This window comes from Moschus berezovskii, chromosome 20 (assembly GCF_049115385.1).
Source record: "Moschus berezovskii isolate FMDL1 chromosome 20, NW_MosBer_1.0, whole genome shotgun sequence".
NCBI classification, from domain to species: Eukaryota; Metazoa; Chordata; class Mammalia; order Artiodactyla; family Moschidae; genus Moschus; species Moschus berezovskii.
In genome coordinates this window covers 45,291,357-45,312,595 of record NC_142479.1, presented here as the reverse complement: position 1 = coordinate 45,312,595, position 21,239 = coordinate 45,291,357, and the positions used below count along the sequence as shown (strand labels likewise).

General features: G+C 55.3%; 1 protein-coding gene and 1 long non-coding RNA gene across 4 annotated transcripts in view; one reads left to right on the top strand and one right to left on the bottom strand.

Annotated features, from left to right (window-relative positions):
- The window catches only part of LOC148774707 (uncharacterized), a 16,358-nt gene extending 12,181 nt beyond the window's left edge, over positions 1–4,177 (bottom strand). For both annotated transcript variants that reach the window (XR_016035511.1, XR_016035512.1), the window contains exons 1-3: positions 4,045–4,177; positions 2,634–2,918; positions 1,350–1,466 (exon numbers count right to left, since the gene is read on the bottom strand). This is a non-coding gene — a long non-coding RNA (uncharacterized LOC148774707). The remainder of the gene's footprint in view (positions 1–1,349; positions 1,467–2,633; positions 2,919–4,044) is intronic.
- TRPV2 (transient receptor potential cation channel subfamily V member 2) lies at positions 3,137–21,239 on the top strand. Of its 2 annotated transcripts, none has more exons than XM_055407357.2 (15): positions 3,137–3,341; positions 4,989–5,225; positions 7,352–7,485; positions 9,337–9,630; positions 10,344–10,642; positions 12,687–12,860; positions 13,184–13,339; positions 13,867–13,962; positions 14,736–14,806; positions 15,252–15,417; positions 17,162–17,228; positions 17,330–17,646; positions 18,488–18,615; positions 19,437–19,516; positions 21,059–21,239. In XM_055407357.2, the coding sequence occupies exons 2-15, from the start codon at positions 5,026–5,028 to the stop codon at positions 21,151–21,153; spliced, it is 2,277 nt and encodes a 758-aa protein (XP_055263332.2). In that variant the 5' UTR covers positions 3,137–3,341; positions 4,989–5,025; the 3' UTR covers positions 21,154–21,239. The 2 variants fall into 2 exon arrangements, with proteins under 2 accessions (XP_055263332.2, XP_055263331.2); XM_055407356.2 differs by having other exon boundaries at positions 13,864–13,962.

Sequence of the window (21,239 nt, the reverse complement as noted above, 5' to 3'; positions counted from 1 at the left end):
GAGCTGGGTTTGTGTCTTTTTTTTTTTTCCATTTTCAGCTCTGCAAGAGATGCCCTTTTTTTCTTTTTTAAGTCAGTGGTGAAAAAACTCAAATAGTTCAAATGACACACATCGAAAAGACAGTTGCCTTCCCACCCTCTCCAAAGAATATCTCTGCTGAACTTGCTTTGAATCACTTGTCTTCCTTAAAACTGATTCTGAAAATAAATTCAAGTGAAAAAACATGTCTTTATAAAAAGTTACTAAGTGTAACACACGGAATTGAAACATATGGAAAGGCTAAACATAAAGACTGCTTGGGGGAGATTTTCCTCCCATGGAAAGTGGACTGGATGAAGCTTCTTCAAATATGAGTTCAGTGGCATTGGGGCTGAGAAAGCTGTTTTTCTGTTTGATTCATTTCTGACTAAAAACACAGGCACTCTGCTTAGAGGACCTCTTTTTTTAAAAAATAAAATTCACATATAGTTTGCCAGCATAAAGTGTGCAATTCAGTTGTCTTTGGCATGTCTACAACCATCATCACAATCAAATTTAGAACCCTTTCATCACCCTCTGCCCCCAAAGAAGCCCTGTACTGGGAGTTCCCTGGTGGTCTCGTATTTAAGATTCAGTGCTTTCACTGCTGTGGCCCAGATTCAATTCCTGGTTGGGGAACTAAGATCCTCAAAAATTACACATAGGCACAGCCAAAAAAAAAAAAAAAAACAAGCCCTGTACCCTTCAGTTCCCCATTATTCCCCAAATCTGCAGGGGTCTACTTTCTATCTCCATAGGCAACCACCAATCTACTTTCTATCTCCACAGAGTCCCCTATTCTAGACAGTTCCCATTTCTTTTGAGTATATACCTATGAGTGGAATTGCTGGGTCATATGGTAATTCTATGTTTAATTTTTTTGAGGAACAAGCAGACTGTTTTACAAAGCGGCAGCACCATTGTAAAATTTGCCAGCAGTGTATGAGAGGTCCAACTTCTCCATGTCCTCACCAATACATATCATTGTCTGTCCTTTAAAAAATTTTATTGTATTCTAGTTGATTTAAAGGTAGTGTATAATCTGTCATTTTAATTATAGCTATCCTAGTGGTGTCAAGTGGTATCTCATTGTGGGTTTTGATTTGCATTTTCCTGATGACTGATAATATGAGGACACTTGATTTGCAGTTAGGGTTGTCTACCCAACTGTCACTGAAGGACTTGAGGGTCTCCACTTACTCTTTACTTTTCCCCAACAGCACAGTAATGTTCTCTGCATTACAATCAAAATTCAAAGGTTTCTTGAGCACCACCTGGGGTTGGGCACTGTGCTAGATGCTGAGGATACAGAAAAATAAGTAAGATCGCACCTCTTGGAGAGCTTGGTGTATAAAGGCATGGCTCCAGATTTGAATACTTGCTCTGTCATCTCCCAGCTTTGTGGCCTTGGACAGTGTATCCAGTCTTGCCCAGCCTCAGTTCCTAATCTGTGAAATAAGGTTGCTCTGAGAATTACATGCAAAGCACCGAGCAGTATCTGGCATATAGTAACTGCTCAGGAGACTCTGTTATTATTAAAGATGAGGCCAGACAATTAAATGTTAACCATAATGGGACAATGAGTTACTATCAGAGAAATACAAAGTATCATGGAACACAGGGGCTTCCCTGTGGCTCAGACAGTGAAGAATCTGCCCACAATGTGGGAGACCTGAGTTCAATTCCTGGATTGGGAAGATCCCCTGTGGAGAAGGAAATAGCAACTCACTCCAGTATTCTTGCCTGGAGAATCCCATTGTCAGAGGAGCCTGGTTGGCTACAGACCATGGTGTCGCAAAGAGTCAGACACAACCAAGCAACTAACACTTAATGGAACACAGAGAGGGGACCCCCAAACCAATCCAGGGTCTAGGAAAGGCAACCCAAGGAAATGATGTTTAAACAGAGAGGTAGGAATTGGCTAAAGCAAGGCAGTGTGTGTGTGTGTGTGTGTGTGTGTTCCTGACAGTTGCAACAGCTTATGCGAAGACTTGGAGGCAACAGAAGAGAGCATGGTATACCGGTATACTGGAGAGACTGAAATGTGTTCGGAATGTCTAGAGCAGGACTGTCCAATAGAATTCTCTGCTACGATGGAAAAGTTCTGTATCTGTGCTGTCCTCTATAGTAGCCACTAACCACACATGACTATGAGCATTTGAAATGTCTAACTGTAGAACTGAATGCTTAATTTTGCTATAGTTGACATATTTAAATAGCCACTGTGGCTAGTGACCTTACATTCGACAGCACAGGTGTATACACTGGAATGTCATGTGAACGGCAGGATTGCAATAAGAGATGGGGTGAGAAGGGTATCCAGCTGCACGTGTTTGGTATGGGGGGTTGTTTAAGCCAGGGAGTGAGGTGATCCGTTTTTCATTTTTGAAATACCACTCTCATTGCTGTAAGGAGAATGGATTATGGAGGGGTGCCAGGCAGGAGTGAAGCAGGTAGGCCAGCCTGAAGGTGGCTGTGGTCTCCCTGGCAGGAAGGACAGTGGTTTGGACCAGGCAGAGATAAAGACAAGGTGGGAGGTTTAGGGGTGTGGGGTTCCTGATGGGGTGGATTTTAGAAGTAAGGGAGAGGGAGATGACCTAGGGCTGGCTACTTACTTGGATGGTGGCTGTGTCGCCAGTCTGGACCAGGGCTGGTTTGGAAGGGAGTTGTCTAATTTCAGAAGCACAGCCGCCCCTGCTGGCTGGTGCTGGAAGCGCCTTTAGCTCAGGGAGGGAAGGCTGGTACCCTCAGACTGGGGGTCTGGGGGCCTGGGGAAAGGTCCCAGGAGGTCGGGAGGTCGGAGTGGTGGGGTGCATTCCAGGGGTAGGTGCTAGGCTGAGTCTCTCCTCTCCGGGGGCGTCCACATCAGCTCTCACTGCCCTGTGTGAGCCACATGGCCGCTACGGGACCAGTGGTGGGGAAGAGGAGGAGTGGGGGTCAGTGTAGGGGCCGAGTCCCTCCCTGACCCAAGGACCCGCCAGCTCCCCTCTCCCCCGAGTAGGACCCCGCACCCAAGGGTGGCTTCTGACTGCCCCACCCCCGGCATCTGGGGGCCTCAATGGCAGGCAGTGGGGGTGGGGCGGGGCGGGAGGCGGGGCGTGTCTCCCCAGAGAGGGTGTGGCCCTGGGTCCGTTTGGTCAGTGTCCCGGGCAGCGGGTCGTGCCGCGAGAGCGCTGATCCGGCTACAGCCAGGCGGGCTGAACGGGCGGCACGCGCGGGGACCCAGCCGGCTTTCGGGGCTCCCGGCCGGCCCGCGCCCCTCCCGGCTGCACTTCCTCCGCAGCCCCAAGCCGGACGCGCGTCGCGCTGCCTCCGCCGAGCTGGTGAGTCCGGAATGATGCGGGAGTCCCAGGGGCCCGGACCCCCAAGCCTGGGGGGTGGCGGCTAGGAAGCCCAAATGAGCTTCTTGCTAGCCCAGCCCTGAGCCAGGGTCTCCGCGGGGCTCCGGCTCCCTCCTTCACCTGACCACCCAGGTCCTTCCTCCCTGGGAAGATGGTGGGGCGGGGGTCCAGGCTGGGGGTGGGGGGCGGCGATGGGCAGGGCAGGGGCTGTTGGGCAGGACAGCTGTTGCTCCGGAGGTTTGGGAGCCGTGGGCCGGGAGGCAGAACGATGCGAGGGTGGGGACCTTAGCCAGGTTAAATGGCGAATGGCATGGATAAGACGCCCCCGGTGTGCGCAGAAAGATGCTGGTTCAACACTGCGTTGTGAGGACTGGACAGGCCCCCGCCTCCCCTGCTTCTGTGGGAGGATGCCCCCCACGTTGCCCCCCGCCACTCCGGGGGCTGAAGCTGCAAGGAAGATGGTCCAGGCCCGGCCACTGTCCACCCTGCCACTCCTGCCCTCCGCCTCCCGTCCCCAAGTCCCCAAGCTCTGCTCCCTGCGCCCTCTCCCCACACGTTCTCTCCCCACACGTTCTCTCCACTCTCCCCACAGGTTCTCTCCACTCTCCCCACCTTTTCCTTCTCTCTGCTCACCCAATGGGGGGCCCAGGGGCTTCCCCCACCCTACACTGCGGCCCCACCCTACCATGTGATGGCGGCTGTGGTTTCAGCGCTCCCCTTGAGGGTGAGGTGGTGCTTGGAGCTGAACTCCCCGCCCTGCCTGGGGCCTGGTGGGGCTGCTGGCACAGGGCAGCTTGGGCGCCAGCGAGGGGTCTCCCTCTGGCTCTGAACCCCCTAAGAGACACTAAGGCTGAAAATACAGACAGGCCCTAAAGGATTCTGAGAACTGAAGAGGAACAGCATGGTGGGGCTAGGCGCTGCCCACAGCTTGGGACCTTGGGAGAGTCACTTCCCCCTTCTGAGCCCTGGTCGTCCTGGCAGCAAAATAAAGACTTTGATAGGCCCGTGGTTTTCTGAGGACTTCCCCAGAGTGCCCCTACTCTGTGTGGGAGGTGGAGTGACCTGCCCCCACCCGAAACTGCATTTTCATCTGATGTGAATATTGGCTGCTGGGCAGGAGGTTGTGTCGAGAAAGGGTTGTGCTATTAACACAAACGTTTTGGGACCAAGGGCTGTCGCCTCTCAAAGATCAGGAAGTCCCAGAGGGAGATTCCGGGACAGTGATGGTCCCTGTTTCTCTGACAGGGCCTCCCTCCCGGTCCTCCCTCCTCTGGCTCCTCTCCCTGCTCCTGTTGGGCTGAGTCCCTGCCCTGGGGGCTGGTCTACTTGTATGTGCTCACCCCAAAGACTGTAGCCCTCCAGGCTCCTCTGTCCATGGGATTTCCCAGGCAAGAATACTGGAGTGGGTTGCCATTTCCTCCTCCAGGGGATCTTCCCGATACCGAGATTGAACCTGCTTCTCGACACTGCAGGCGGGTTCTTACTGCTGAGCCAGCAGGGAAAGTCTGCTTGTACCCAGCTTCTGTTAATGAACCTTTCTGGTCCCAGGCTCCAGCCAGCTCTTCTAGTCCTGCTCCTACTGGGAGAAGGAGGTTCCTCTGACATCTCTGTCTGCCCCCACCCCCACAGAGGTTCCAGTCAGAAGGGGCAGCCATCTTCCCTGAGGATGACCACACCCTCCAGCCCTCCTGCTTTCAGGCTCGAAACCTCAGATGGAGGCCATGAAGATGGTGCCCAGGGAGACAAAGGAAAGGGCAACGGGGGCTCCGAACCACCCCCCATGGAGTCCCGGTTCCAGGGTGAGGACCGGAACTCCTCCCCACAGATCAAAGTGAACCTCAACTTCCGAAAGGCGGCAGGTGCCAGGTGAGGCAGCAAGTGTGGATGGAGCCTGGGGCCTCACTTCCAGCAGAAGCAGACTGGGTGGCCTGGCCCAACACCAGCGCCCCTTCCCCACAGCCTGCAGGGTCCTCTGTCTGGCTCTGAAGGCTCCTGGGCTGACAGGCTGAACTCTGCTCTGCTCGCTGAGGTTGCTGCTTCCAGAACCTTCCCCATTCTTGCCCTTCTGTCTTCTGGGGTTGCATTCCTCTTCGTAGGGACATATTCTTTCAGCTCCAATTATCAACTGAGCTTGGCATGTCCCTTGTTTGTCACAGTCCCTGCAGGGGTTGGTACAGGATCCACACTCCAGTCCAGGAGAGTCAAGGACATCCAGGAATGTCCTGCGTGCTCCCAGGCTCCTCCGAGGCTGGACTTGTTGCCCTGGGGATGTGGACTCTGGGGATTAAGGACAGTGGGCTTATTCTTGGAATCACCTTCACTTTGACTTTCCTGTGATGTCCACTAATTCAGATCCTGGGAACCACTCTGGAGGGGAGACCTGTGGGTATGGGGGAGGGGTGCACCTGGCATGCTCCCAGGGTGAGGTCTGACATATCTGCATGGGCCAGACAGCACTCTGCCAGGGAAGCCCCTCCGTCCCTCCCTCCCGCCTCACTCACCCCTGGGACTCGGCCGCCCACCTTGGCCTCCTAGCCCAGAGCCCCCTGTGCTGTCTGTGCTGCAGGACAAAGGTCACATTCACACCAGGGTAGGAGAGGATGCTCGCGAAGCTTCTGGGATTGGGCCCCCAGCCCAAGGCAGAACCAGCCCCTCGGTGCCCTTTGTGCCCCGTGGGCTTCCCTGTCCCAGGACTCTGATGCCTCCCTGTGACAGGAAGTGCCTGTCCAAATAGCCACTTCCCCTAGCCAGACTGCCCTGGGCTCCCCAGTCAGCCGCAGAGCTCTCTTGGTCATGCTGCGTCCACGTGGTCTGCTGGGTGAATGATGGTGCATTAGTCACGCGAGCACAGCTTAAAATACAACTGATCCCAGCACCCCCCACTCATCAGAGCCCCCAACCCTTTCTTGGTTGATCCACTCCACGGTAGACCTGAGGGTCCCCAAAACATCAGATAGTCCCCCTTTGTTTGTCCCTTCTTGCTGGTCATGGTGCCAGGAGCCCAGAGGTGAGCTGGCCTCTGTGAGTAGGGACAGGTCTAGGCGGGGCTAGACTCAGAACAGTTACAGGCCCCTTCTGGGGATTTTCCTGGGAGTGTGGCTTCTCAGTAAAATTCTGTGAGCATCTGATTTCCACTCTGGGACCCGTCTCTCTGAGGAACCTCTGTCTGTCCAGACTGGAGTTTCTCTGGAGTCGGGGTCTGGAGTTGGTTGAGCCTTCGCCGCCTCCCCACCCCACCCCTGGCACCATGAATTCTGCACCATGTGACTTTGTGAAGGTTACTTTATCTCCTTGTTTGTCTGATAGAGATTGCTCACCCAGGACAGAAGTAATGGTCAGGGGGGCAGCTGCTCTGTTGTTAGTCCATAGATGGTCTGAGAAGACAAGGAGCTTTTCTTGATTCCTTGGTGGGGGCCAGAGGTGCAGACAGCCCCCAAGTCTGTGGGCACCTCCAGTAGCCCTGTGCTGGCCCAGACCCCAGTTCAAGGGCCATGATGAGTTCCTATGCTGAAATGGACAGTGAGCCTGTTGTGAGACCCTCAGGGCATCTAGAAAGTGACAGCAGATCTCCCAGGTGCCTGAAGTCAGGGGGCGCATCAACCAGTGCCCCAGACAGCCCCCTCCTCCAGGGTCTGAGCACCGGGGGTCTCATTGGTCAGCCTGGGAGAGTGCATGCTGCATGCTGAGTCACTCAATCATATCTGACTCTTTGTGACCCCATGGACTGTAGCCCTCCAGGCTCCTCTGTCCATGGGATTTTCCAGGCAAGAATACTGGACTGGGTTGCCATGCCCCTCTCCAGGGCATCTTCCTGACCCAGGGATTGAACCTGTGTCTCCTGCATTGCAAGTGAATTCTTTACCACTCAGCTACAGGGAGGGTAGAGGCCCTCAAGAGGCTCCCATGGGCTCCCTGGGATGGGGGAAGAGCTTCCCTTCTTCTGGGGGCCCAGAGCTCTCTTGCAATATCAGTCACAAACCACATTCCCACAGCCAGCCAGACCCAAACCGCTTCGGCCGTGACCGGCTCTTCAACGCCGTGGCCCGGGGGGCCCCCGAGGATCTGGCGGGGCTACCAGAGTACCTGCGCCGGACCAGCAAGTACCTCACAGACTCAGAGTACAAAGGTAGGCTACCGCTCGAGCCAGGGACTCATGAGCTGGGCTGAGACTGGGCTCCCTGGGTGGGTCTCAACCATGGTCAGGAGCTGAGAGGCAAGGAGGGGCAGTGCTCCTAGCGGCTCTCCTGCCGACAGAGCCCACTCCCCTGTCCACCTACCCCACCAGCTCCCGACCTGGGCCTGCCTCGGCCACCCTCAGCCATGTCAGTTGCAAACGGATATTCCCAGGCTTTCCTCGGTGCAGCCTTTCCCTGCCTCTTTTTCAGTAACAGCATCACCGAGATCTGACACACATACCACACACTTCATCCATCTCAGAGTGTTCTTTGCCCCAAATATAAGTACCTGTAATGTTTGGGCTGATGAAGAAAAGAACATTTGTGCATTCTAGAAGGTTGAAATAGTAAAGAAATGTATGAAGCTGAGGGTAAAAACAGTCCATCATGCTGGCTCCTGATAATGATATGGAATACATCTTTTCAAGCTGTTTAAATCCAGGAGGTGTATATTTGTAGAAGTGGGGCTGTGCCATGTGTGCTGATCTGTAATGTGCTTTCTCCCCTCTCACTACATCTTATAGCACACTCCAGCTCGGTGCACAGGCCTCTAACTCAGTCACCGTAGCAACCGGCGGAGTTTCCCATCCTGCACATTGACCACAGTTTAGTTAACTAACCCCCTGCTGCTGCTGCTAAGTCACTTCAGTCGTGTCCGACTCTGTGTGACCCCATAGATGGAAGCCCACCAGGCTCCCCCGTCCCTGGGATTCTCCAGGCAAGAACACCGGAGTGGGTTGCCATTTCCTTCTCCCATGTGTGAAAGTGAAAAGTGAAAGTGAAGTCGCTCAGTCACGTCCGACCCTTAGCGACCCCACGGACTGAAGCCTACCAGGCTCCTCCATCCATGGGATTTTCTAGGCAATAGTACTGGAGTGGCTTGCCATTGCCTTCTCCAACTAACCCCCTACTGGTGGCCATTTAGATCATTTGTAATTGTAGGCCTCAACATCTCTGTGTCCTAAGAATTTTGTATATAATTCCATGTGATCCTTACAAGAACCCTGGGATGGTCCCATTTTACAGTGAGGAAAATTGAGGTTAAGAGAGGCCAAATGACTTGCCCAGAAGAGACAGAGTTTTTAAGTGGTAAAGCCACTTAACAAACACTGCTCCAAACGTTCTTGTGTAGACAACATTGCCCCCACGTCTTAGAAACTTAATTTATAGGGCAGAAATTGTAGCATACCAGAATATTACTCAGCCATAAAAAGGAACAAATTTGAGTCAGCTGGAGTGAGGTGGATGAACCTAGAGTCTGTTGTACAGAGTGAAGTAAGTCAGAAAGAGAAAAACAAATATCGTATATTAATGCATATATATGGAATCTAAAAAAGTTGTACTAATGAACCTAATGTGGAGATGGAGACATAGAGAATGGACTTGTGGACACAGCAGGGGAAGGAGAGGGTGGAACAAATTGAGAAAATATCACTGACATGTATCCACGACCATGTGTAAAACAGACAGCTAGTGGGAAGCTGCTGTACAGCACAGGGAGCTGAGCTCGGTGCTTTGTGATGACTGAGAGAAATGGGATGTGAGAGTGGAAGGGAGGTTCCAGAGGGAGGGGATTTATGTATATTATTATGACTGACTGGAGTTGTTGTATGGCAGAAACCAAATCAACATTGCAAAGCAGCTTTTCTCCAACTAAAACATAAAGAAAATTGCAGCCATACCTGTTGGTATTCTAACACCTCTGGCTTGAGCCTTGTCACCCTGCAGCATGGCTGGGGTGCTCCCTGTATGGGCGGGTGGGCGGCCTGAACACCACAGTGCCCCGTCCCCTTCTCCCGCAGAGGGCTCCACAGGGAAGACCTGTCTGATGAAGGCTTTGCTGAACCTTCGGGACGGGGCCAACGCCTGCATCGAGCCGCTGCTGCAGATTGACCGGGACTCGGGCAATCCCCAGCCTCTGGTCAATGCCCAGTGCACGGATGAGTACTACCGAGGCCACAGCGCCCTCCACATCGCCATCGAGAAGCGGAGCCTGCTCTGCGTGAAGCTCCTGGTGGAGAATGGGGCCGATGTGCATGCCCGGGCCTGCGGCCAGTTCTTTCAGAAGAGGAGCCAAGAGACCTGCTTCTACTTTGGTGAGCTGCCTTTTTGGATAAACTGGACTGCAGAGGGGATAAGGCCTCGCCCACAGTAACAGGGTTAATGAGACCCTGAAACCCAGACCTGTCTGACCCCTCATGCTTCTAATCGCTCGGCCACCTGCAAAGGCAACTTGTCTAAGAGATGTTTTACCCTTATCTGGCCAAGGAAGCTCACTCACTGCACACGAGCTCAGACCAGGGCCGGGGGAGCGGGCGGCTAGCACTGGTGTGTGACGAGACTTGACCAGACAGGACCTGGAGGAAGGGACATCTGTGCCCAGCGGCAATGGGTCTGGGCCCCGGCAAAGAAAGGAGACAGAGGCAAGGGGTGGGAAGTCTGGTGGGCAAGCCCACACTCTGATCCCTTAGATGGTAAAGAGCTCCAGGTCCTCTCCCTTGGAGCTGGACAGAAGTACCTCAACCAGCTCCTGAGAGAAGGAGCAGCTGCCCTAGGCAGGGCCCAGGACCTTCTCTGCTCACTGCCTGGCCTAGCTGCGCCTGGAACCTTCTCTGCTCACTGCCTGGCCTGGGTGGGCCCAGGACCTTCCACACTCACTGCCTGGCCTGGCTGGGCCGGCGACCCTGAATATAATACTGCATCTTCTCCTCTGGCTGCTTGACCCACCTCAAGGCGGTCCAGGGAGCGTGCCGAGCCAGCAGGTGGAAGCTGAGAGACCCGAGGTCCAAGCTGTCTCCTTGGCCCCCAGGCGAGCTGCCCCTCTCCCTGGCGGCGTGCACCCAGCAGTGGGATGTGGTGACCTACCTCCTGAAGAACATGCACCAGCCCGCCAGCCTGCAGGCCGCCGACTCGCTGGGCAACACGGTGCTTCATGCCTTGGTGATGATCGCAGACAACTCTCCGGAGAACAGCGTGCTGGTGACCCACATGTACGACGGGCTCCTCCAGGAGGGGGCCCGCCTCTGCCCCACCGTGCGGCTGGAGGACATGCCCAACCTGCAGGGCCTCACGCCCCTGAAGCTGGCCGCCAAGGAGGGCAAAATCGAGGTGAGCGGCTGGGCCACCCTTTCCAGGAAGCAGGACTCAGCCAGGAAGTTTGCAGAAATAGCCTGGGGTGGTGTCTAGCTCAGAGCAGTTTCCTCATGCACCTCTCCGACGTGTGTGTTTATTATCGATAAATTATCCAGGAGCTGCAGAACGAATATATTACATTATAAAGCAGGGATTGTATATTTTTGGCTGCACTGTGCAGCTTCCCAGATCTTAGTTCCCCGACAAGGGATTGAACCTGGGCCATGGCAGTGCAAGCCTGAGTCCTCACCACTGGACCACTAGGGAACTCCCAGGGATTCTTTTTAAAGTCATTTGGGTTTTTGATTAGCAGAGAGCTGTCTCATATTCTTTGCTGTTAGGTTTTTTTCCTATTGATTGTTGTGTTCTTTTTAAAACAATTGTTTATGTATTTATTTATTTTTTTTTAGTTTTGGCTGTGCTGGGTCTTTGTTGCTGCCCACTGGCTTTCTCTAGTTGTGGAAAGTGGGGGCTACTCTCTAATTGAAATGCAAGAGCTTCACATTGTGGTGGCTTCTCCTGTTGAGCAGTGCACGCTCAAGGGTACGCAGGCTTCTGTTGTGGCATGTGGGCTCAGTGGTTGGGGCTCGCAGCCTCCGGGGCTCATTAGTTGTGGCACATGGGGCTTAGCGACATATGGGATTTCCCGGACCAGGGATTGAACCCGTGTCCCTTGCATCGCAAGGCAGATTCTTAACCCCTTGACCACCAGGGAAGCCCCATAAGTATTATTGATCATGAACATAACAGTATTTTGTTTACAATTTGTCATAGTTGCAGATTCCCAGTTCAACATTAAAAAAATGTTATGGCATTTTTTGCTACACAGAATTTTTACATTTTTATGTAGCTGAGTATAATTATCTTTTTCTTGATTTTTGCTATTGCTTAACTCCTGCTGCTGCTGCTGCTGCTAAGTTGCTTCTGTCGTGTCCGACTCTGTGCGACCCCATAGATGGCAGCCCACTAGGCTCCTCTGTCCCTGGGATTCTCCAGGCAAGAATACTGGAGTGGGTTGCCATTTCCTTCTCCTACAAGGTTTTGAAACTTTGTGTGTGTACATGCATATATGTGTGTGTATTCCATAGACATATCTTCTTCCAGATTTTTCTTTTGCGGTTTCAATTTTAATGCCTAAAGTTGATTTATCTGGGAGTTATAAGTTACTCTTACAAAGAGTAACCATGAGGAAATTCCCCAGCCGTCCAGTGGACTAGGACTCTGTACTTTGATTGCCAAGGGCTTAGGTTCGATCCTTCGTCTGGGAACTAAGATCCCACAAGCTGTGTGGTTAAAAAAAAGAATAAACATAATCTAGCTTTACTTTTTTTTCTCAAAAAACTTTCTTGTCTGATCCTTATTATCAGGGGGAGCTTCATGGGTGTACAGCCCACACAGTTGACACAGGGCCCCATGCTTAGAACATAGGTGTCTTTAAAGTTTAAGACCAAATTGAACATAAGTGGAAGTTTTACGTTTTCTTCCTGCCCTCCAAGGCCCCTGTGGTGTGGGGACCTCCCTTTGTGTCTAGAGGCATGGCTGTGTGACCTGTGGAAGCCACTCCCCAACACAGGAAGCCTCCCTGCCCCACTCCTCGTTTGTAAAACCACACTGCTCCGAACTTGTTCAGGTCAGGGACACTTTCTAGCTTGCTGAGAGTTCTAGACTCTGCTCACAGTCATGCACACGTGTGTAGCTGGCAGCCTATGATGTCATGGGGCATTAAGGACCCCTGAAGTGGGGGTCCCTTGGCCGTAAGAGTGTCCAGGAAAGAGGCCTTGAGGCAAGAATGGGGAAGGAAGAGCCAAGTTTGCCGGCAGGCCCTGGCATAGGTGGGTAGGTGGGAGTGCCTACATGGGGCTTAGTATGTGGACGTGTGTAAGAGTTCATATGCGCAAGTACATGTGGGTGCAGGGCACATGTGTGTGTCTGCTCTGCAGGACACTGAGTCCGAGGCTTCCCGTCAGTGGGGGTGGTGGCCATGTGGGTCAAGCTCAAGCTCATGTGCCTGGCCCTGTAGATTTTCAGACACATCCTGCAGCGGGAGCTCCCGGGGCCATGCCAGTCCCTTTCCCGAAAGTTCACAGAGTGGTCCTACGGGCCCGTGCGGGTGTCACTGTATGACCTGGCCTCTGTGGACAGCTGGGAGGAGAACTCAGTGCTGGAGATCATCGCCTTTCACTGCCGAAGCCCGGTGAGCCCGCAGGGCGGGGGTGTGCCTAGGGGGCCTGGCAGAGCTTCCTGCAAGGTCTACTGAAACTGGGATATGGGGGTGTGGCCTCATGTCCCCACCCAGCCCCTGGGCACACGCTCACTCCACACACCGGTGCCACCCGACCTGGGGATCACACCAGGGTGTCCTCTCAGTTGCCAAGTACCTGCTCAGGACTGGTCACTCTGTAGCTGTGAGGGTGGGGAGGGGTCATTCGGGGCTCTCTGTCCTCTCCCCCTCCCCTGGTGCCCCCAGCTGTACTTGCTGAACCAAACGCGCCTCTGACTCTCACCTGCCTGTCCCAGCTCCGGCACCGGATGATAGTCTTGGAGCCGCTGAACAAACTGCTGCAGGCGAAGTGGAATCTGCTCACCCCCAGGTTCCTCTTCAACTTCCTGTGTTACTTGACCTACGTGTCCATCTTCACCGCTGTCACCTACCACCAGCCTGCCCTGGAGAAGGCAAGGCAGGGAGGGGCATGTCCTGGGGAGGCTTGCTGGAAACAACCCTGGCAGAAGACGGGGCAAGGATTATCACCCGCCCTGCGGATGCTGACCGCTGGGTGCTGCAGCCACGCGCTAACCCAGCTGGTCACAGTATGGAAGTAACAGCATGGTGGCAACAACAACAATAATAGTTAGGACTTAGTGAGTATGCACCCTATGTGAGAAAGTGTTCCACATGACTGACATGTGTTAACATATTGAATTAATTTCACAAGTCTCTGAGATGATAACTCTCATCATCGCTGGTTTACAATTGAGGGAAGGGAGGCACAGAGAGATTAAGGAGCTTCTCCAGGGTCATACAGGCTGTGAGTGGTGGAGATGGGACCTGAAACTAGACAGTCTGGCTCCAGAGCCCATGCTTGCTCTGCCACTCTGAGGGCCTCCCCACTGCTCACACTCAGAATGGGCCCCCAGCCTATCTGTCAGTGGGGGGCTGCTGGGAGGGGACCCCAGGCTGAGCCGAGCTTCTCTTCCAGCAGGACTTCCTCCCACTGGAAGTGACGGCTGGGAACACCATGCTGCTGCTGGGCCACGTGCTGCTCCTGCTTGGGGGGGTCTACCTCCTCATGGGCCAGGTGAGGGCTCCTCCGACCACCCTGCTCCAAATCCAGAATCCTGCTCTGAGGAGCCTGGGTACGGGTTAACCAAGTCCCTGAATTTTCAGGAGACTGAGCCCCATACCTGGTCCCGTGCTGACCAGCGTCAGAGCGGCCTTGCCTTCTGGGCTGAACGCCCTAACCCTGCTGTGCTTGCTGGGGTGCCCTCAGGGCGGCAAATGACTCCTGTGATCCCCTGGCAGTGCCAGCTCTGCTCCCCTGCAAATGGAGCTAGACGCCCCCCAGCCCACAGTCCCTTGGCTGGGTCGTTCCTCACTTGAGGAGCACAGAAGGGTAGGGTAGGGGGATTCAGCCCAGCATCCTCAGCAAGACATCTTCAGGGGAAGATGCTGCCAGCTTGCAGGAGACAGACTGGGCCATGTCTGGGAGGCCAGGGTGGCTGGAGCACCGGATGGTCCCTGGGCAGCCAGGGGGAGGGAAAGGAGCCCCCTTCATCATATGGAGCGTGAGCCCTCCAGATGGATCCACAGAGAGCCAGGGGGTCCCTAGCATTGTCTGGGTGTCTGACAGTTTGGAAACAGGGTCTGGAGCTTTCTCAGCTACCAGCCGGATTCATAAGCACCCCAAAAGTCAAAGCTGCAGCCTGAGCCCCCGAGGTGGTTTTGGTCGGATTGTGACAGGCTGGCGGGCAGGGAGCATGGGAGTGGTGATCCAGCCCTGAGGGCAGCGGGGCTGTGTTGTGGCCCCGCACGTGTCACAGCCTGTCCTCCCGGCCTCCCGCCCCCCTGCAGCTGTGGTACTTCTGGAGGCGCCGTCTGTTCATCTGGATCTCCTTCATGGACAGCTACTTCGAAATCCTCTTGTACGTGAGGCCTCACCCCTCCTCCCCCATCTTGGCCTGGGAGGGGGCACCACGCTGGCTTTGGGGACCAGGGAGCTCCAGGGGCTGGGACCAGCACGCAGGCCGGACCCAGGAGCTGGGCTGCTGTTGGGTCCAGCTCATCATTGAGATAGTCACGTCGACCGAGTGCTTGCTCTGCCTCAGTGGAGCAATCTTTACCTGCTGTGTCTCACTGAATCCTCACCGACACCCACCGAGTCAGGCGCTGTTACCGCCACCCTCATTTTACAGTGGTGGGAACTGGGGCCCTCAAGGACCTCACCCGAGATGGAGGTCAGGATGCTCAGGTCCATTCTGGACACAGGGAGGACATCTCATTTCTGAGACCGTGGCAGGGGGTCAGAGGCAGTGGGGGTCTGCACCGGCCAGGGGAGGCCCGCAAGCTGACCGACCCTGCCCCCTGCAGCCTGGTCCAGGCACTGCTCACCGTGCTGTCCCAGGTGCTGTGCTTCTTGGCCGTCAAGGCATACCTGCCGCTGCTCGTGTGCGCGCTGGTGCTGGGCTGGCTGAACCTGCTCTACTACACGCGTGGCTTGCAGCACACGGGCATCTACAGCGTCATGATCCAGAAGGTGAGAGGCAGGGGCAGCCTCGTGCAGCCAGACTGGGCAGAGCTGGACACTACACCCCAGGGGGACTCCTTTTGGGCTCAGCAGGCAGGCGCCGACCCCCCCCGCCCCCCGCAGCTAGGCCAGGCAGAGGGGAACGTGAACAAGTCTGCCCGTGCCCTGTGCCCCTAGATGCTCGCTGAGTGTCAGCATCAGAGCGCACATACCTGTGCCTGCTCTCAGGGTCTGCCCTCCACACGGGTAAGCACATGTGCACACGTGTGTGCTGGCAAGTGTCCACACAGGAGCATGCACCTCCTTGCGCGCTGAAGTAGCAGGGACCAAGCACAGAAGCTCACCGGTGTGCCTGGGTCTGGGTCATCTGGGCACGTGGAGGTGCCTGCATTCATTCAGTCATTCAACAAACATTTAGGAAGCGGATGCTAGGTGTGGGTCAGGCCCTGTTCTAAGTGTCAGGAACAGAATATTTTGTTCACAAACAGAATAGATTTCGCTCTCCTGAAGCTGACATTCTAGCAGAGGAAACGGCATAAGAAAACAAATGAGAATGGTGTGTTACACTAAATTCTCTGAAGGAAACATGTAAGGGGGTGTGAGGGACTGGGTGCTGTAGACCGGATGCTCTGCGGGTCTCTTTAAAGAGGTGGCGTGTAAGTTAAGATCTGAGAGAATGATCCAGCCACGACAGACTCCAGGAAGTAGCAATCTAGGCAAAGGGACCGAGGCCAGAAGCCAGAGCGAGCTTGGATGGCTAGGGACAGACAGAGGCTGGGAGGGTATGGGAGGAAGTGGGGGGAAGGGAGTGGTTTTGCTGGCCATGGGAAGGCCTCTGGAGAATTTCAGTTATGTCCAACTGTTTGCAACCCTATGGACTATGGCCCTCCAGGCTCCTCTGTCCATGGGATTCTCCAGGCAAGAATACTGGAGTGGGTTGCTATGTTCTCCTCCAGGGGATCTTCCCCACCAAGGGATGGAACCCGCATCTCTCACGTCTCCTGCATTGGCAGGCAGGTTCTTTCCCATTGAGCCACCCGGGAAGCTCAGTGACATTAAGTACATTCACAGCGTTGTACAACCATCTCCATCATCTCCAGGACTTGTCCACCTTCCCCAGTTGAAATTCTGTCCCACGAAACCCTAACTCCCCATTACTCGCCTCCTCCTTGCCCCTGGTAACCACACTTTCACTTGCTATCTCTATGAATTTCACTATTCTGAGTGCCTCATCATGTAAGTGCCAATCATACAGTATTTGTCCTTTTGTGTCTGGCTTATTTCCCTGGGCATAGTGTCCTCAAGGTTCATCTCTGCTGCCACCCATTAGAATTTCCTTTCTGTTTAAGACTGAATAATACTGCACTGTATGTAATTGCCACATTTTGTTTACCTGTTCATCCGTCTGTGAACAGTTGGATTGTTGCCACCTCTGGCTGTTTGAACAACACTGCTGCGAACACGGGTGCCCGGGTTATCTGTTCGAGTCCTTGTTTTCCATTCCTTCTCATGGGTGCACATTGAGACGTGGACCCGCTGGAGCCTGTGGTTCAATTTTTTGGCCCTGGAGGGTTTTGAGCAGGAAAATGATGTGATCTGATATAGATTTTTTTAAAGACCCCCCTTCTCAGTGTGGCTCCACAGGGCCTGTGTATGCACACATTGTGCGTGTGCGTGCGTGCAGGACTGAGGCAGGGTCTGGAGTCACACCTAGTGACCTGGCCCCCCACCAACTCTGGGGCATGTGTTCTAGGTCATCCTTCGGGACCTGCTCCGCTTCCTGCTGGTCTACTTAGTCTTCCTTTTCGGCTTCGCTGTTGGTAAAGGCGCTCGCTCCCCCACCCAGCCCTTGCCCACCCTCGAGGCTGCCTGCTGGTCTCCCCTGGGCCGAACACCCCCTGCCTTTCTCCCCTCCCCGCAGCACTAGTGAGCCTGAGTCGGGAGGCCCAGGACACCGGGGCCCCTGCGGGTTCCAACGCCACAGAGGTGGCAGGGAAGGAAGACAAGGAGGCCCCATACCAGGGCATCCTGGACGCCTCCCTGGAGCTGTTCAAGTTCACCATTGGCATGGGCGAGCTGGCCTTCCAGGACCAGCTGCGCTTTCGCGGTGTGGTACTGCTGCTGCTCCTGGCCTACGTGCTGCTCACCTACGTCTTGCTGCTCAACATGCTCATCGCGCTCATGAGCGAGACCGTCAACAGCGTCGCCACCGACAGCTGGAGCATCTGGAAGCTGCAGGTGCCTGGGGAGGGTCCCCATCGCCTCCTGAGTCCTGAGCCCCCAAGTGGGATCTCCCTTGTCCATTCCTTCCTTCCTGCACAGGGCTGACCTGAGGACGGATCAGGTCTTGGGAGGTGCCTCGCACATACTAGGTGCTGTGTGTTAGCTGCCATCATCGTTAGTACGAAGTGTTTCCCAAGTGCCCAGTGCAGGACTAGACATGGTTCTAGGCTCCAAGCATATAGCAGAGAACAAGATGAAGACTCCGCCCTTGTGCAGCCTACTTCTGTGCTCATTGAATGTTCAGTGGGGTTAGCTTGGTGGGCGACACATGTGGGATGCAGGGTCCTGGGTTGGCCTGGCCTGGAGGAGCTGAGGGAGAGGGCAGAGGCTGGGGTAGCTGGGAGGTGATGAGAGCTGGGAGGGTCAGGGTGGGTCTGGACGGGTGGTGTGGGGAGAGCCTTGTGGGTGAGGGGGTGCTGAACTGTGTGACCAATTCACTGCTGACCTTGGGCAAGCCACTTATCTTCTCTGAGCCTCACCTGCAAAGTTCCATGCTGCCCACAACTGGCTTGAGTGCCAGGGGCAGGCACTGTGAAGTTCTGCACCTGCTGGAGTTCTAGAAGCTGCAGTTATGTGACTGCAAGTCATTGAAGGGCATGCATCACCTGCAGGCTCCCCAGCAACCACCCCAGGACACGTCATCCTCAGTCTCTAAGTGGGAACACATTCAGGGGATGCAGGGCTTGACACACAGGCAATGGAACTGTGGGGCTGGATTCAGATCCACGCACTTCGCAGATGTTAAGTTACGCTGTGAAGTGCTGGCCACGCTGTCTGATGAATCATTTGTTCCCAGAAAGCCATCTCTGTCCTAGAGATGGAGAAGGGCTACTGGTGGTGCAGGAGGAAGAAAGAGCGGGCGGGGGTGAGACTGACAGTTGGCTCCAGGCCAGACGGTAGCCCAGATGAGCGCTGGTGCTTCAGGTGAGCGGGAGGTGGGGGGGATGGGGTAGGGGGGGTTGGGTGGGGAACAGACAGCCTGGGGGCCCTGCTGAAAACTAATAGGGGAGCAGCTAGGAAGGAAAGTCAGGTCTGGAGGGAAAGGCAGGGTCTGCGTGCCCGGGAACTCTGGCCAGGGCAGGCGAGGCCAGTGCTGCTGGATCTCGTTAGACCCAGATCTCCAGGCCTGCCGCTCTACCCATCAGTTTCATTTTCCTGTCCACTAACTGACACTGAAGGTCCCTCCCCGATGGTCCCTGACTAACTTCTTCAGGCCTGAAATGGGGTACAGTCAGGTCAAAAGCCAGAGGCATCCTGGGGTCAGAGCATGCTAAACCTGCTGTGACTGGTTCGCATTGCCCTTCCACCCTCCACCCCCATCCTGACCCCGAGGCTGCAACCCTTCCCCGGAGAGCAGACTCTCCCCACAGAGAGGGAGCCTGGTGACAAGTGCATGGCCAGAAACACACTTTTCTGAGGGCATAGCCAAGCAAGGGGTGGGTCTTAGGACATGGAGTAGCTGTGAAGACTCCAGAGCCTGGGTCCACAAACACCCAGCTCCTCTAAACTCCTCTCTCGATGCTGGGGACAATCCAGGTCACTGTGAATAGATAGAGGGTACAGAGGCCTGTTCCTCCCTGTGGGCCCCTGGCAGGGGCAACAGTCTAAGAGCTGGGAGCACAGGTTCAGAGCTGGTGGATGGTCCAGAGCACTGCAGAGACTCATCCTCCTTGCTCTCCTCTGGGGCAGCCGCTCTCCTGCACCCCCGGCCTCCTGGAGCCTCACAGCTGCTCTGTCTCCTGCAGGGTGGAGGAAGTGAACTGGGCTGCGTGGGAGCAGACACTGCCCACGGTGTGCGAGGAGCCCTCGGGACGGGGCGGCCCTGGTGAGTGGCTGTGGGGTGTCAGTGTCTGCCTGGCCCACAGCACGGAGTCTGGACTCCAGGCTCCATCTGTGGAGGGCCTTTGTCCCACAAAGTGGTGCCTCCCCCAGTCTCTCCCCCACCTCCTCACCATCACTTGGGCAACTAGCTCCTGGTACACCCTCCCCTCCTGCCTCTTCCTGTCCAAGTTTCTGTCTGTCCGTCTGCTGCACCCTCCGCTCATTCAATGGGTTCTGGGGGGACCCAGCAGGGGAACAAGTTAGGGAGCCCCCAGTGCCCAATGGCTCCACCCTGACAGGCCACCCCCACACCTGAGAAGCCACTTCCTCTGCCTTTGCCTCATGGCCCAGACCTGTTCAAGGGCCCTCCATAGAAAGGCCCCTTCATTTTAGGGTGGTGCTGGCCCCCTTCCAAGAATGACCCCTTTCCCCACCAGAGGCCTATTCTGAGGACTGGCTCTCTGCAGGGCAGGCCCCTTCTAGAATCCTCTGTAGCTCCCACCTCAAGACTCCTGGCTGCCCTTCTCTCCTTTCTCGTGCTCTTTCCAGACTCCACCTGCTGTGCCCTGGCCCCCTCCCCACAACAGCCTCCCCATCACCCGAGAACCCTCTGTGTGGAGTCTCCTCTGGCCTCCAGGGCTCCTGGGTCTTTGATCACATGGCCCTCACTGATAACTTCCTGCCCACTTGTCTGTGTGTTTCCCTCCCTCCGAGTCCTGCTGTCCCCTCCCTTCAAGACTCTGATAATCCCCTTGTCATTCCACACCCCACTCCCTGCTGTGAGCTCTAACTGGACATCACCATCAGGAACAGCCTTGGGGCTGCCCTGCCAGGACCACATTTATCAGCCCGCCCCTCCTCGCCCAGGTGTGAGGACTTGTGGGTCTCTACCACCCCCTGCCCCCTGGTGCTGCGTGTCCTTGGGACCCTCTGCCCTGCCCCATCCCCCCACATCTGCACCCAGACCCTAGACAAGGCTTTCGGCTCCAGGCTCATCCCACTCCAGTCCCTCTGATGCAGACAAAAACCACACACAGCCCCCAGCACACAACACCTCCCACTGCCTGGAAAGCCACACTCCTCCTCCCCGGGTCAAGGCCCAAAACTGTTGTCCAGCCCCCTCCCTGCACCTCCCTCCATGTGACGGCAGTCTCTCAGCAGTGCTCCCTGTTCCTTTCTCTCCTTGGCTCTGTCCCAAGTGCCCTTCCATTCTCTGGGCGTCCACCTTTCCCATCTTCTCCCCGGGTTGGGTGGGGTCTCCTCTCTTCTCTGAGCACCTGACTCTCGCCACCCTCTGGCTTTTCAGCACATCATCTTAGATGTTCCAGTTTCTACCACAAAAGCCTGTCACCTGCAGGCACTCTCAACTCCTGGAAGGAGGCCCCTGACGGGCATGTGGTGGGAGGAGGCACTGCTGGGGACTCCTCACCTGCTGTCTACAGGCAGGAGTGGTGCCATAGCTGTGGCCTCCTCCTGTTTCCTGGCGCCTGCCTCCTAGGGTACACACCCTGAGGACCAGGCCACCGTGGTCTTCATCCCTTTACAGGCGCCATGAAGAGCCCAGCTTTGGCCTCCCAGTCCAGCCAGGACAGTGCAGTAGAGGAAGACCATGTGCCCCTGCAGCCCCTGGAGTCCCACTGATGCATATCTTTCCAGTCCCACCTGCTGGGTCGGGGGCTCCAGGGGTCTTTGGCGGCAAAAATGAATAAATATTTTCTTGTGACTAA